Source organism: Nerophis ophidion, linkage group LG03 (assembly GCF_033978795.1).
Source record: "Nerophis ophidion isolate RoL-2023_Sa linkage group LG03, RoL_Noph_v1.0, whole genome shotgun sequence".
Lineage (NCBI taxonomy): Eukaryota > Metazoa > Chordata > Actinopteri > Syngnathiformes > Syngnathidae > Nerophis > Nerophis ophidion.
The window spans coordinates 84,132,672-84,149,823 of record NC_084613.1 but is presented as its reverse complement, the minus strand read 5'-3'; the positions used below and the strand labels follow the sequence as shown (position 1 = coordinate 84,149,823).

The 17,152-nt window shown below is 43.3% G+C and overlaps 1 protein-coding gene across 1 annotated transcript in view; it reads left to right on the top strand.

Moving 5' to 3' along the window:
• The window catches only part of LOC133550149 (mitochondrial 2-oxodicarboxylate carrier-like), a 631,183-nt gene that overhangs the window by 574,435 nt on the left and 39,596 nt on the right, over positions 1-17,152 (top strand). The window contains exon 4 of the mRNA XM_061896248.1: positions 13,015-13,098. Coding sequence (XP_061752232.1) covers positions 13,015-13,098 — 84 coding nt within the window. The remainder of the gene's footprint in view (positions 1-13,014; positions 13,099-17,152) is intronic.

Sequence of the window (17,152 nt, the reverse complement as noted above, 5' to 3'; positions counted from 1 at the left end):
TTTCGTTTTTGCATAGTAAAGTTTTAACTTGCACTTAACAAACTGCAGTTACGAATAGTGGTTTTCTGAAGTGTTCCTGAGCCCATGCGGCGATATCATTTACACACTGATGTCGCTTTTTCATGCAGCGCTGCCTGAGGGATCCAAGGTCTGTGATATCACGGCTTACTTGCGGTGATTTCTCTAGTAAAATATATATCTTGATATATGGCTTGTTTTAAACTCTTTTTATTGAGTGTGGGCCTTTTGATCCAGGCAACCTTTCTTCCATTAAAAAAAAAAAATAATAATTTCTGGGTGCTGTTGATAAACGGCTTCGTTTTTGCATAGTAAGTTTTAACTTGCACTTAACAAACTGCAGTTACGAATAGTGGTTTTCTGAAGTGTTCCTGAGCCCATGCGGTGATATCATTTACACACTGATGTCGCTTTTACATTCAGCGCTGCCTGAGGGATCCAAGGTCTGTGAATATCACGGCTTACGTGCGGTGATTTCTCTAGTAAAATATATATCTTGATATATGGCTTGTTTTAAACTCTTTTTATTGCGTGTGGGCCTTTTGGATCCAGGCAACCTTTCTTCCATTTAAAAAAAAACACAACTGTTATTGTTCAAAAAATAATAATGAATCAAAGTAAATTTCTGGGTGTTGTTGATAAACGGCTTTCGTTTTTGCATAGTATTGCATAGTAATTTCCCAACTCAAATGGAAACAGGGTTTGTACACAGACCTGATTAGTTGATAACAAAATAAAAAAATGTATTCATGGTCATTTTGGAGGAATAGTGTGTATATATGGACAACGTGAAGAGCTGTGGAAACTTTCTGGAGGCATCGTGTGTGTTCTTGTCTCACATTAAGATCGGGAATGACAGGCACAATTCCATAAAAAGTGCAGTTTTCCTTCCCAAACACCTATTTTTGGTCTACATAACATTTAGTGACGCCTTCTTTGTTCTAAATGTTGCATGGAGTTTGCTGTAAAGGAATTTCTTCAGACCACTTTTTGTCTGCCTCCGGGAAAACCATTTTAGAGGCCGAAGTAGTAGTAGTATGGAAAAAAAATGGACTTGATATCCTTGATTGTGTTTCCTTGTATCTTTTAAAACCACTGGTCTCCAAACTACGGCCTGCGGGTCAGATACGGCCCGCCAAAGTCCAAAATCCGGCCAGCGGGTAGACCAGAGTAAAAAAAAAATAAATGTTGTTTTTTTCTTTTGTGGTGCCTAAACTATGGCTGGTTGGCCAGATACGGCCCGCCAGTGTCCAAGATCCAGTCTGCAGGTAGTCCCTTCCATCCATTCATCCATCTTCTTCCGCTTATCCGAGGTCGGGTCACGGGGGCAGCAGCCCAAGCAGGGAAACCCAGACTTCCCTTTCCCCAGCCAGTTCGTCTAGCTCTTCCCGGGGGATCCCGAGGCGTTCCCAGGCCAGCCGGGAGACATAGTCTTCCCAACGTGTCCTTGGTCTTCCCCGTGGCCTCCTGCCTGTTGGGAGGCGTTCGGGTGGCATCCTGACTAGATGCCCGAATCACCTCATCTGGCTCCTCTCGATGTGGAGTTCCTCCCGGATGGCAAAGCTTCTCACCCTATCTCTAAGGGAGATAGGGTGAGGAAACTCATTTGGGCCGCTTGTACCCGTGATCTTATCCTTTCGGTCATGACCCAAAGCTCATGACCATATGTGAGGATGGGAATGTAGATCGAGCGGTAAATTGAGAGCTTTGCCTTCCGGCTCAGCTCCTTCTTCACCACAACGGATCGGTACATTCACGTCCGCATTACTGAAGACGCCGCACCGATCCGCCTGTCGATCTCACCATCCACACTTCCCCCACTCGTGAACAAGACTCCTAGGTACTTGAACTCCTCCACTTGGGGCAGGGTCTCCTCCCCAACCCGGAGATGGCACTCCACCCTTTTCCGGAGTACCCGAGTTATTATAATTTTTTTAAAACATAATTTTCAAATGTATTATAGTTTTTTAAGTTGTAACAAAGTTTACCAGATCGAACGTTAAGTATATTGTCTTCTCAGTCTATTCATTTTAATATATTTTTGTTTACCATTTACACAACGGGACAACTTCACTGCTTTTGGGATTTTTTATATAGATATTATATATATATTATATTATAATATATACTACTATAATATATATATATAATATATATATATATAGTCTAGTATATACTAATATATATAGTATATATATATAATTCGCCTGGCTAAACTTGGCAGTAAGAGGATACAGGGCTCATTTTTCTTCCACATAGAAGTGGGTCAAAATTCTAGTTTTTAATGCAATACAGCAAACCCCTCTGCGACGCCGAACGGTACAAGCGTAGAAAATAAATAGATGGTTGGTCTTAAATCTGCTGCTAGTAAAAACATTTATAGCAGCAGGGCTCATTTTTCTTCCACCATAGAAGTGGGTCAAAATCTAGTTTTTAATGCAATACAGCAAACCCCTGCGACACCGAACGGTACAAAGCGGTAGAAAAATAAATAGATGGTTGGTGTTAAATCTGCTGCTATAAAAACATTTATTACATTAGCCCTGCCTGACTCGCAGAGGAGAGGCTGCTTGAATGCGGCTGGTGACGCTTCAAGGGGGTTAGCATGTTGGACGTGTTGGCAGAAGCTGCTACTGCTGCTGAACAATGTCGGCAAACCTTCCGTCCTCCATTGTTGTGTCGCAACCGCCGAGGCCAAAGTGTTTCCAAACGGGAGATGTTGACGAGGCTGGAGGGTCTTCCAGCTCTGGCTTTTGCATGTTGTGCTAGCCCCGTCGCTGCTAGCCTCCCGTGTGTTGTGCCTTGCTCTGCATTCTTTACACAACCTGCGGTGCGCTACCTAATATGTCCGTGTAGAAACCCGTTCGGTACACCTCTGAAACGATCCGAAAACCACCTTACCGAAACGGTTCAATACAAATACACGTACCGTTACACCCCTAATATAGTATTATATATATATACGATATAATATATAATATAGATATATATATATATACCTCGCCTGGCTAACTTGGCAGTAAGAAGATATATGGGCTCATTGTTCTTCCACCATAGAAGTGGGTCAAAATCTAGTTTTTAATGCAATACAGCAAACCCCTGCGACGCCGAACGGTACAAGCGGTAGAAAATAAATAGATGGTTGGTGTTAAATCTGCTGCTATAAAAACATTTATTACATTAGCCCTGCCTGACCTCGCAGAGGAGAGGCTGCTTGAATGCGGGGTTTAGCATGTTTGACGTGTTGGCAGAAGCTGCTGCTGCTGCTGAACAATGTCGGCAAACCTTCCGTCCTCCATTGTTGTATCGCAACCGCCCAGCCAAAGTGTTTCCCAACGGGAGATGTCGACGAAGCTGGAGGGTCTTCCAGCTCTGGCTTTTGCATGTTGTGCTAGCCCGTTGCTGCTAGCCTGCCTTGCTCTGCATTCTTTACACAACCTGTGGTGCGCTACCTAATTGTGTCCGTGTGGAAACTCCTTCGGTACATCTCTGAAATGATCCGAAACCCCCTTACCGAAACGGTTCAATACAAATAACACGTACCGTTACACCCCTATTAATATTATAAGTAATATACTATACAACTATATATATATTATACATACAGCCTAAATCACACATAAAAAGGTATTAATGTGTGATTTCCACAATCCTCTTTACATGTAGGGGAAGGAGAAACACTTAGCATGTCTGATGACTCGCCTTCATATTTCCAGTGGTTAGCTCCAAGGTACGAATCCGCTTTATTATGAAGCTGGCTGTTTGCGTGTTCTTTCTGACGTCACTTCCTGTGTGGGTGAGGTCTTTCTGGCGTCACTTCCTCTCCCGAACTTCCCTTGGAAACGATCAATGAGTCCGTAGAAAGCCAAGAACCGGAGATTCAAGAAACACACGGTTGACTTATCTCGTTTAAAAATTAGCTCGAGCACCGGGGACATTAAAGGCTGGTTCAGTGTGGCTGAAACGGGGCTTAGACTAAATAATTATTAGGGGGTTAAACGACTTAGTGCAGACATGGTCCAAGTCTCCTAAGTCCTGTGGGGCTTTTAAAATTCGGCTCCAACTGTCAAAACTACAAAGAGGTATGGATCTTGAGTATTATTGCTGATTAAGAAAGGTAATTGACTGGTTGGTTCGTTCCTTCAAATCCAGGAAGTTGTCGATTTGTATGAACCACAAAGCGATGTAATACGAGGTCTAGGTTTTCAACTGCTCCGAATAAAACACTTGTGGTGGCGAGGAAGTGGAGATCCTGTTTTGCATGACTGATGTGGTACCTCCTCCGTCTAGTGCCTCTACTTGTGCCCCATAGCCCCCATGTTTCATCTCCATGTTGGCCCAAGGAGAACCGATGGAAACGTGCCATCCTGTCTGTGGCCTGGATCAGTCCCTCTCCCTGTTATTCTAACATAGTCCTTTTGGTTCTTTTGGTTTTTCACCATTTTCCAGACATGAAATGTAATCTACTTCCTGTACGGACTGTTACTGTTCTTGCCGTGTTCCTGGACAGTTCTCTGTGTCGTGTGTTCCAGTACTATCACGCTGCAATTTAAAAGTTATTGCTCAAACATTAGCGCCGTCATTTGGGTTAACAGCTTTGGCTCGGCTTAAGACCCTCGCTTAACCACCCAAGAAATACTTTCTCTCTGATGCAATGGCTTTTCCTGGAAATGTCAGTTAAAGTGTTTCAGATTTTCCAGCATACTTTGCTATATTGAGCACTTTTTAGACCAACATATAGGCTTGCTTCAAACATAAATTCTTGGTGCCTCAGGTTTTTTTTGGGGCAACAATCAAGTCTAAGAGGGTCACAGAGCAAACATCTGCACCGGCAAACTCAACCTTGTATGACCTAAAGGGAACTGAAGGACCAGTTTCGTAAGAAAGTCAACACTGCAGAGTGACCTCATTTTCTGGCTTCCAGGTATTCTGAGTTCTACCTGGTGCTGGTCTTAGTTTATGGTGTTCCTTCCCAATCTGCCATGATCCAGTCGAGCTACCAGTCCACAAAAGGCAAACGTTTATCAGGTTCCACGATATGTTTTCTTGTCCCGATCCAGTCTTGACTTCTGCCAACAGTTGTCCACTTGTCCTCATGATTGAGTGTCCAGAGTCACATTGTGTCGGCTCATTCATGTTCGAGTGGTGCTCTTAACGCACTGGTCTCTTTTACCGTCTTTATGATCCCGCCCATTAAAATTAACTGTCTGGCTGTAAAGAAATCGACTTGGCCTTTGCGTCACCTCTGCGGATCGTCCCCGGCGCTTGAGGTTTCGGGGGAGAAACTTCCCCAGACCCTCATTGGTTGGCTCGTCACTCAAGCCGATGTTTTTGTCTACCTCACCCCCCCTCGTCCAACAGTATTCCAAGATGGAAGGCTAACTTCTTAGGTGTTTTTAGAAAGTTAGAGCCTAAAGTTATCCAGATCTTCCTTCAAGATACAGGAAATCTCTGTAACCTAGCTCTGCGTTTGAAGGCCGACCCATCAAGTCATCGACTGGTTTGTCCACAATCTTCACTTTGTCATTGAGCCTAATCTTTAAGGCGTATCTTTGTTTTTCTTAAGTTGCGAGGACTGCTAGACCAATCTGCTACTCTTAGCTAACCTTTTTTGGTCACCCTTACAGATGTCTTGTTTCTTGAACTCTTCTGTCCTTACCTTTACCTTCATCAGGGGAAAGATTACGGGCCTGTAAAAAGCAAACAGAGGTTATGGGGTTGGGTAACCTTGCTCCTGATGAACTCTCGAATATCATCAAGTCCGTGTATCCTTGCTTTCCTAGCTGATGATTGAAGGAGTTCCTCGGAGCACAGATTTCCAAAGTAGCCCCAGGGGACTTTCTGGGGTCTTCTCTCTGCTGCGTTTTACGATCCGCATAGGCTGACCCCGAGGCCAAAGGAATCTGCCAGAAGTAGTGAAGCTGCTTAAGGGTTCTTATCTTGACAAGTAGTCCATCTCCCGGTCCGCTAAGGCCTTATTAGTACTAACGAGAGATTGTTGTCTATGTCCTCCTTAGCAGAACTTTTAACACCGACCCGTTTCAAGTTGTGTCGGTTGCTGTGAAAGGTGACATTAGTTGCTTCCTTGCCCGGGGCTTCATGGTTCCCCCCGCTGCCACGAGTTCTTTTGGTCCCTCAGCCTGCACCTCTATATTTGCTCCCTTGGTTTTTTTATGGCAGGGTAGCAGAGGGCCATGAGGAAATGAGGTGACCCCAAGGTCACCGGTGGAGTCTCGCCGACCCTGCTCTCTCCCATAGCCGGTTTTTGGGAGACACCGACCCCAGCATCATGTGCCTTTAATTAAGCCTGATTTGAATTTCTTTACAAGCGCCCTGAAGTCTTAAATCTTTCAGGCCCCCCTATCACCCCTCAGTCCACTGTCCCCCTCATGCCTGGAGTCCTCTTTAATATGGTGTCAGACATCTTTTTACTGTGCGACGGGGTACTAGCTTTGAGGGCAATGGGACTGGAGGACACCCCTCTAAGATGTTAATCCCTGCGATATGAAAGGCCGCTCACCTCACTAAACCCCCCCCCCCCCCCATCGCGCCCCCCTTTCCAGTGGAACGTGGGGGCTCTTTATGGCCCCATCGGGCACCCCTCGTGGACAACTTCTGCTGACCTTGTGACCCTGCAGTTTGAGCCAGAGAAGGCAGGATTCTTGCTCTTGTCGCTTGTTTTCCTGGCCTCTGTGGAATTCAACTAATCCAAATATCATAATTAAGGCTTTCTTTAATCTAACAAGATCAAGCACAGATTGGAACCGGGATTAACGTCACGATTCTCTTAGATTTCATTTAGATTCCTAGTTCGATGCTGGACTGGAAGAAAAAGCTGCCAATAAACAGAGAAGAGGGAGCCGCCCCCAATGAAGAAAACATAGTTACCACCAAAAAAGAAGAAATAGTGGTCCCTGTTCAATAGCGGAGTTCAAGTAACAGTTCGAGATGCTACCTCAGTAGAAGCATTTAAGTCTCACCTTAAAACTCATCTGTATACTCTAGCCTTTAAATAGACCTCCTTTTTAGACCAGTTGATCTGCCGCTTCTTTTCTTTCTCCTATGTCCCCCCCTCCCTTGTGGAGGGGGTCCGGTCCGATGACCATGGATGAAGTACTGGCTGTCCAGAGTCGAGACCCAGGATGGTTGGGGACATCTCTACGCTGCTGATCCGCCTCCGCTTGAGATGGTCTCCTGTGGACGGGACTCTCGCTGCTGTCTTGGATCCGCTTGAACTGAACTCTCGCGGCTGTGTTGGAGCCACTATGGATTGAACTTTCACAGTATCATGTTAGACCCGCTCGACATCCATTGCTTTCGGTCCCCTAGAGGGGGGGGGTTGGTCACATATGAGGTCCTCTCCAAGGTTTCTCATAGTCAGCATTGTCACTGGCGTCCCACTGGATGTGAATTCTCCCTGCCCACTGGGTGTGAGTTTTCCTTGCCCTTTTGTGGGTTCTTCCGAGGATGTTGTAGTCGTAATGATTTGTGCAGTCCTTTGAGACATTTGTGATTTGGGGCTATATAAATAAACATTGATTGATTGAAGTACCTCGGAGTCTTTTTCACGAGTGAGGGAAGAGTGGATTGTGAGATCGACAGGCGGATCGGTGCGGCGTCTTCAGTAATGCGGACGATTTATCGATCCGTTGTGGTGAAGAAGGAGCTAAGCCGGAAGGCGAAGCTCTCAATTTACCGGTCCATCTACATTCCCATCCTCACCTATGGTCATGAGCTTTGGGTCATGACCGAAAGGACAAGATCACGGCCGAAATGAGTTTCCTCCGCCGGGGGGCGGGGCTCTCCTTTAGAGATAGGGTGAGAAGCTCTGTAACCCGGGAGGAGCTCAAAGTAAATCCGTGAGAGGAGCCAGATGAGGTGGTTCTGGCATCAGGATGCCACACGAACGCCTCCCTAGGGAGGTTTTTCGGGCAAGTCCGACTGGTAGGAGGCCACGGGGAAGACCCAGGACACGTTGGGAAGACTATGTCTCCCGGCCGGCCTGGGAATGCCTTTGGATCCCCCGGGAAGAGCTAGACGAAGTGGCTGGGGAGAGGGAAGTTTGGGTTTCCCTGCTTAGGCTGCTGACCCCGTGACCCGGGGGCAGTCGGGCAAGTCCGACTGGTAGGAGGCCACGGGGAAAACCCAGGACACGTTGGGAAGACTATGTCTCCCGGCTGGCCTGGGAACGCCTCGGGATCCCCCGGGAAGAGCTGGACTGGGGAGTGGGAAGACTGGGCTTCCCTGCTTAGGCTGCTGCCCCCGTGACCCGACCTTGGCTAAGCAGAAAAAGATGGATGGATAGCTGTCACTGACTTGTCGAAACAGCGGCAAAACTACAAATAAATAGTCGCCAGACAACGAAAGAGAAATAGCTGCCACCAAAAAAGAATAAATAGCCACTAAGGTTGTCCAAAATGTATTTTGGTACTTTTCTATATAAAGGGGACCACAAACAATTGCATTATTGGCTTTATTTGAACAAAAAATGATTATGGTACATTAAAAATACTGTATGATTATTATTGTAATTTAGTCCTTAAATAAAATAGTGAACATACTTGACAACTTTTCTTTTAGTAGGATGTAAACAAACAAAGACTCCCAATTAGTCTGCTGACATATGCACTAACACATTGTGTCATTTATACACCTATTATTAAGGACAAGCGGTATAAAATGAATTATTAATCTACTTGATCATTTACTGTTAATATCCGCTTGTTTTCTCTTTCAACATGTTCTATCTACACTTCTGTTCAAATGTAATAATCACTTACGTCTTTGATACATTAGTTTTGGATGATACCACAAATTTGTTCTCTTCTTTGATACTTTATCAATCAATCAATCAATCAATCAATCAATCAATGTTTATTTATATAGCCCCAAATCACAAATGTCTCAAAGGACTGCACAAATCATTACGACTACAACATCCTCGGAAGAACCCACAAAAGGGCAAGGAAAATTCACATCCAGTGGGACGCCAGTGACAATGCTGACTATGAGAAACCTTGGAGAGGACCTCAGATGTGGGCAACCCCCCCACCCCCCTCTAGGGGACCGAAAGCAATGGATGTCGAGCGGGACTAACATGATACTGTGAAAGTTCAATCCATAGTGGCTCCAACACAGCCGCGAGAGTTCAGTTCAAAGCGGATCCAAGACAGCAGCGAGAGCCCCGTCCACAGGAAACCATCTCAAGCGGAGGCGGATCAGCAGCGTAGAGATGTCCCCAAACGATACACAGGCGAGCGGTCCATCCTGGGTCTCGACTCTGGACAGCCAGTACTTCATCCATGGTCATCGGACCGGACCCCCTCCACAAGGGAGGGGGGGGACATAGGAGAAAAAAGAAAAGAAGCGGCAGATCAACTGGTCTAAAAAGGGGGTCTATTTAAAGGCTAGAGTATACAAATGAGTTTTAAGGTGAGACTTAAATGCTTCTACTGAGGTAGCATCTCGAACTGTTACCGGGAGGGCATTCCAGAGTACTGGAGCCCGAAAGGAAAAAGCTCTATAGCCCGCAGACTTTTTTTGGGCTTTGGGAATCACTAATAAGCCGGAGTCTTTTGAACGCAGATTTCTTGCCGGGACATACGGTACAATACAATCGGCAAGATAGGCTGGAGCTAGACCGTGTAGTATTTTATACGTAAGTAGTAAAACCTTAAAATCACATCTTAAGTGCACAGGAAGCCAGTGCAGGTGAGCCAGTATAGGTATATATGTATGTATATATGTATATAAAGGTATATACAGTATAGGTATATATGTATGTATATATGTATATAAAGGTATATACAGTATAGGTATATATGTATGTATATATGTATATAAAGGTATATACAGTATAGGTATATATGTATGTATATATGTATATAAAGGTATATACAGTATAGGTATATATGTATGTATATATGAAATATAAAGGTATATACAGTATAGGCGTAATATGATCAAACTTTCTTGTTCTTTACATTAGTTTTGGATGATACCACAAATTTGGGTGACCGATACCAAGTAGTTACAGGATCATACAAAGTCCTCATGTGTCCAGGGATGTATTTCCACATTTTTTTTAAACGTAAAAAGATTTCTTGATGGTAAAAATATATCAATGTAATCATTGTAGTATTGACTAGATACGCTCCTGTACTTGGTATCATTACAGTGGATGTCAGGTGTAGATCCACCCATGGCATTTGTTTACATCTTGACGCCGGTGAGCTGTTGTATCCTCCTACAGTGTGTTGTGAAGCATGTTTAGATATTCCTCGTCCTCCAGTGATAATGCTACTTGTAAAAGCATACTTTATTTGTCGCCATGGAGGCCGGGATTAGTGATTTGGGAGTAGCTAAAACACTGTGGGTGGATGTTAGCTGCTAGCTAGCTAACCATGTCTTAAAGCACCTCTTCCTGAGTGTGTTTCAGTGTTATAACTTCACCTTTATCTTTACTTTTTAAGCCAAAATGCATCCATTCTTCCTTTTCTGTCCACACACCGTGTCTGCTTGTAAGTACTCTGTGTGTGCGCGCTGCCGAACATGCCCCTCTGCTCGTAAAACCAGCAATGTCAAGACGACTCACCGTCATTCCCGTTTAAAAAAGGGGGGCAGGACTGGTACTTTTTAGAGGGGGTATAGTACCGAATATGATTCATTAGTATTGCTGTACTATACTAGTACTGGTATACCGTACAACCCTAATAGCCCCTACCACAGAAAGTGAAATAGCCAGCACCAACAAAAAAGATCTACAGTAGCTACCATCATCAAAGAAGATATAACCGTCAACAAAAAAATTAAAAAATAGCCGCCGAACAACGTAGAAGAACTGGCTGGCAGCAAAAAGAGAACAATGAAGAAAAGCCACCGCCAACAAAGAAAAAAGTCTAACTCATAAAGAAGAGAATGTGTTTATGTTTTTCTTAAAGTAAACACTTCACAAATGTACTTTTGCAAAAAACATGAACACGAAAACAGCCCAAAGAAAAGAAAAGTTGAGTATGTAAATAAATGATACAAACCCCGTTTCCATATGAGTTGGGAAATGGTGTTAGATGTAAATATAAACAGAATACAATGATTTGCAAATCCTTTTCAACCCATATTCAGTTGAATATGCTACAAAGACAACATATTTGATGATCAAACTCATAAATATATATATTTTTTTGCAAATAATAATTAACTTAGAATTTCATGGCTGCAACACATGCCAAAGTAGTTGGGAAAGGGCATGTTCACCACTGTGTTACATCACCTTTTCTTTTAACAACACTCAATAAACGTTTGGGAACTGAGGAAACTAATTGTTGAAGCTTTGAAAGTGGAATTCTTTACCGTTCTTGTGGCGGCATAGCTCGCTTGGTAGAGTGGCCATGCCAGCAACTTGAGGGTTGCAGGTTCGATTCCCGCTTCTGCCATCCTAGTCACTGCCGTTGTGTCCTTGGGCAAGACACTTTACCCACCTGCTCCCAGTGCCACCCACACTGGTTTAAATGGAACTTAGATATTGGGTTTCACTATGTAAAGCGCTTTGAGTCACTTGAGAAAAGCGCTATATAAATATAATTCACTTCACATATGTAGAGCTTCAGTCCTTCAACAGTCCGGGGTCTCCGCTGTCGTATATTTTTCGCTTCATAATGCGCCACACATTTTCAATGGGAGACAGGACTGGACTGCAGGCGGGCCAGGAAAGTACCCGCACTCTTTTTTTTACGAAGCCACATCGAACACAATCAAAGTACAACGTAAGGGTCTCTGCAAATCCTTTTAAACTTATATTTAATGTCCATCTTAGACGAGCTCGGGCCCAGCGAAGCCGGCGGCGTTTCCGGGTGTTGTTGATAAATGGCTGTGGCTTTGCACATTAGGGTTTTAACTTGCACTTACAGATGTAGCGACCGATTGTAGTTACTGACAGTAGTTTTCCAAAGTGTTCCTGAGCCAATGCGGTGATATCCTTTACACACTGATGTCGCTTTTTGATGCAGTGCCAATCAATGGGAGATATTGTCTGGACTACAGGCCGACCAGTCTTGTACCTACACTCTTTTACTACAAAGCCACGCTGTTGAAACACATGGCTTGGCATCGTCTTGCTGAAATAAGCAGGGGCGTCCATGATAACGTTGCTTGTATGGCAACATAAGTTGCTCCAAAACCTGTATGTACCTTTCAGCATTAATGGGGCCTTCACAGATGTGTAAGTTACCCACGCTTTGGGCACTAATGCACCCCCATACAATCACAGATGCTGGCTTTTGAACTTTGCGCCTAGAACTATCCGCATGGTTCTTTTCCTCTATGTTCCAGAGGACACAACGTCCACAGTTTCCCCCAAAAAATTGAAATGTGGACTTGTCAGACAACAAAACACGTTTCCACTTTGCATCAGTCCATCTTAAATGAGCTCGGACATTTCTGGGTGTTGTTGATAAATGGCTTTGCGTTTTAACTTGCACTTAGTGATTTAGTGTTCAACGGTAGTTAATGGCAGTTATCTGAAGTGTTCCTGAGCACATGTGGTGATATCCTTTACACACTGATGTTTTATCAATCAGACAAGTCTGTGAAAATGTTCCTGCTTAGTTTAACATAAGTTTTTCAGATTTTTACACTGAGTTTCCTTTGTTTAAAGGGGACATATTTGGCTTACTAGCGAATTAGTAGGAGAACGACGAAAAAACAAACATTTCTTCAAAAAGTCCAGGTCTCAGGGAGTGGTTTGGCTAATTGGATGGTTTGGGTTAAATAAATGTTTGACTTACACCCCCTGCTTGTGGACGGGGAGGGCAGGGGGGTCGGGAGGGGGGGGGGGGGGGCAGCCGCTACCAGTCGGCTTGGAGAGGATGAAAGCGAAAGTAAACAAATGTGCTAAATCATTATTCAAAGTGGCACGGCCTTGATGAAAAGGCCATAATCAATAAAGAAGCTCGTTATTTTTATCACAGACGTGCTTTAAAGTCAACTTTGTCATTCCAGGTTCCAGATCCAGAGAGGAACCAGTGACCCTAACAGCTACAAGAGCCTGGGGGATTGCTTCCGCACTATTTTCCGCAACGAAGGGTAAGTCACGTCTTGCTGTGTGTAGCTTTTTTTTTTTAAAATGCAAGAACACATTTCCACTTTGCATCAGTCCATCTGGGTGTTGTTGATAAATGGCTTTGCCTTTGCAGAGCAGAGTTTTAAGTAGTTGGGAAAGGGCATGTTCACCACTGTGTTACATCACCTTTTCTTTTAACAAGACTCAATAAACGTTTGGTAACTGAGGAAATTAATTTCCAATTTTTTTTTATGTAGAGATTCAGTCGTTCAACAGTCCGGGTTCTCCGCTGTCGTATTTTACGCTTCATAATGCGCCACATGTTTTCGATGGGAGACAGGTCTGGATTGCAGGCGGGCCAGGAAAGTACCCGCACTCTTTTTTTAACGAAGCCATGCTGTTGTAACACGTGCTGAATGTGGCTTGGCATTGTCTTGCTGAAATAAGCAGGGGCGTCCATGAAAAAGACGGCGCTTAGATGGCAGCATATGTTGTTCCAAAACCTGTATGTACCTTTCAGCATTAATGGTGCCTTTACAGATGTGTGAGTTACCCATGCCTTGGGCACTAATACACCTCCATACCATCACAGATGCTGGCTTTTACACTTCCCGTCTAAGACAATCCGGATGGTTATTTTCCTCTTTGTTCCGGAGGACACCACGTCCTCTGTTTCCAAATATAATTTGAAATGTGGACTCGTCAGATCACAGAACACTTTTCCACTTTGCATCAGTCCCTCTTGGATGATCTCGGGCCCAGAGAAGCCGGCGGCGTTTCTGGATGTTGTTGATAATTGGCTTTCGCTTTGCATAGTAGAGCTTTAATTTGCACTTACAAATGTAGTGACACACTGTATTTAGTGACAGTGGTTTTCCGAAGTGTTTCTGAGCCCACGTGGTGATATCCTTTAGAGATTGATGTCGGTTTTGATACAGTGCCATCTGAGGGATGGAAGCTCACGGTCATTCAATGTTGGTTTCCGGCCATGCCGCTTACGTGGAGTGATTTCTCCAGATTCTCTGAACCTTTTGATGATATTATGGAGCGTGGATGTTGAAATCCCTAAATTTCTTGCAATTGCACTTTGAGAAACGTTGTTCTTAAACCGTTTGACTATTTGCTCACACAGTTGTGGACAAAGGGGTGTACCTCGCCCCATCCTTTCTTGTGAAAGACTGAGCATTTTTGGGAAGCTGTTTTTATACCCAATCATGGCACCCACCTGTTCCCAATTAGCCTGCACACCTGTGGGATGTTCCAAATAAGTGTTTGATGAGCATTCCTCAACTTTATCGGTATTTATTGCCACCTTTCCCAACTTCTTTGTCCCGTGTTGCTGGCATCAAATTCTAAAGTTAATGATTATTTCCAAAAAAAAAACAATGTTTATCAGTTTGAACATCAAATATGTTGTCTTTGTAGCACATTCAACTGAATATGGGTTGAAAAGGATTTGCAAATCATTGTATTCCGTTTATATTTACATCGAACACAATTTCCCAACTCATATGGAAACGGGGTTTGTATCACTCCATGCTTGATGCAAAACCTCGAGTTTAGCCGCATGCCATTTGTATTCCAGCGTTCTACATGATAGTTTAAGAGCTGTAATTTTTTCTGTAAACCCAGGGGGTGCACACCTTCTAGGAGCCTATTTTAGCTTTAGCGCTGCTATACTATCAATGGGCGTCGTTAAAGTTGTTAGTGATGTTACCGATAGAGCCCACATAATTTGGAAATGGTGCCGTTGCGGCCAGCAAGCGTCATCGTTGTGACAACATTAATGTTGCAGCTGTGAAAGCAGTGCTTATTAGTAGCTTGTTGACGATAAATCAGAACTTCAAACGTTATAAGGTGATAATCGGACATTAGTTTAGGGAGTATCATAACTTTGGAGGTGGTGACACCCCGGACAAGGACTCGATCTATTGTATTAGTGTTACGATGTGTGGGTTCATTAATTATTATGTGTAGGAGCTATTAATTATAGTCTGGAGTGCTACGGATGTATGGATATTAAAATCCCCCATTATAATTATATTATCTGCGCGCGGCACTAAATCAGCAAGTTCTTGCTGTCTTCGGAGCGTAGTTGCTTTGAACCGCGACTAGCTTAGCTTTGTTAGCTTAGCTGACAGAATTTGATTGATTGATTGAGACTTTTATTCGTAGATTGCACCGTACAGTACATATTCCGTACAATTGACCACTAAATGGCAACACCCAAATATGTTTTTCAACTTGTTTAATTCGGGGTCCGCGTTAATTAATTAATGGTACAAATGTATACTATCACACAAGTTAATCATCAGAGTATATACATTTAATTATTTACATTAACGTATTTTTCGGATTATAAATCGCACCGGCCGAAAATGCATAAAAAAGAAGGAAAAAAACATATATACATCGCACTTGAGTTTGAGACGAAATTTATTTGATAAAATCCAACATCAAGAATATCAATAAATCAATTAATGTTTATTTACATAGCCCCAAATCACAAGTGCCTCAAAGGGCTGCACAAACCACAACGACATCCTCGGTAGAACCCACATAAGGACAAGGAAAAACTCACCCCAGTGGGACGCCGACCATGATGACTATGAGAAACCTTGGAGAGGACCAGATATGTGGGCAACACATATTATTTGATATTTTACGGTAATGTGTTAATAATTTCACACATAAGTCGTTGCGGAGTATATAATTGCACCCCCGGCCAAACTACGAAAAAAACTGCGCTTATAGTCCGAAAAATACGGTATGTATATATGTAAGTTTGATCAGACTACTGATTGTCATGGCTTGTGATCATGTTTTGTTTAGTTATGTTTCCTGTTTTTGCACTTCCTTGTTTGCTTTGTTACCATGCCAACCAATTAGTTTCACCTGTCATGTCAGGCAGCTGCTTTGTTTTGACTCATGCACCAGTTCAATCACCTTTATTATTTAAACCTGGGGACTTTACTTCTCTTCACTTCATGCCATGCTACCTATTTTTACTCATGCCAATCCATAGTTTTGTTTCTTGCCATGCCAGGTAAGTTTTTGTTTTTTTTTGTGTCACAGTTATTGAGTTGTTGTTTCATTAGTCAAGTTTGTTCTCCGCCTTTGTGCGCGCCTTTAGTTTTATACCTTTTTTTATAGCAATTTTGTTTCATTAGTCAAGTTTGTTCTCCGCCTTTGTGCACGCCTTTAGTTTTATACCTTTTTTTTTATAGCAATTAATAAATACCTTCACGTCTAGCCCGCGCCAACTTTCCTTTGCCTTCCGGGAAAACAAACCTCACAGTCCATGCTTTGAATCTGATTATGTTTGAGACTGTAAAACAATTATCAGCACACAGATCGAAAGATAGTACTTGTTTTTTTTTTGCGTCAGCGAGCGGCAGAAGAAACTATGCATCTTTTATCCCAGGGGGTAGGCAACCTATGGCTCTAGAGCCAGATGTGGTTCTTTTGATGACTGCATCTGGCTCTCGGATAAATCTGAGCTGACATTGCTTAATATGATAAGTAATGAATAATTCCACTTGTAATAAGTGTTAAAAATAATGTTCAAAATATAAAACATTCTCATGCATTTTTAATCCATCCATCTGTTTTCTACCGCACCCGTTCAAGAATTTGCGTTATTTTTCAATAAGTCTCTCAGTTGCTTTCCAGCAATTGTATTTTTATCTTTCGTTTTCGCTCGCGCTCTGGCTCCGGCCCCAACCCCGTCTCTCCTCCAGGCTGCTGCTTATAACAGAGCGACAGGTGATTAGATAACAAGGCCCAGCTGGGCCATCTACGCACCTGTCGCTGATTTCGAGGCCGGTCCTGGCAACACCCCAGTTCGCTGCAGGCCCGCAGGCCACGCCCCCTCCACAGTTAGCTTCAGAATAACAATATTACAAAGAATAAGAGACCTGTAATACTCTATAAATGTTGGTCTTACTTAAAAATGCACATGTTTAGTTGTGTTTAGTGTAAAAAAAAATATTATATGGCTTTTACAGAAATATATTTAAAAATATTTTGCTTTTTGGCTCTCTCAGCCAAAAAGGTTCCCGACTCCTGTTTTATCCC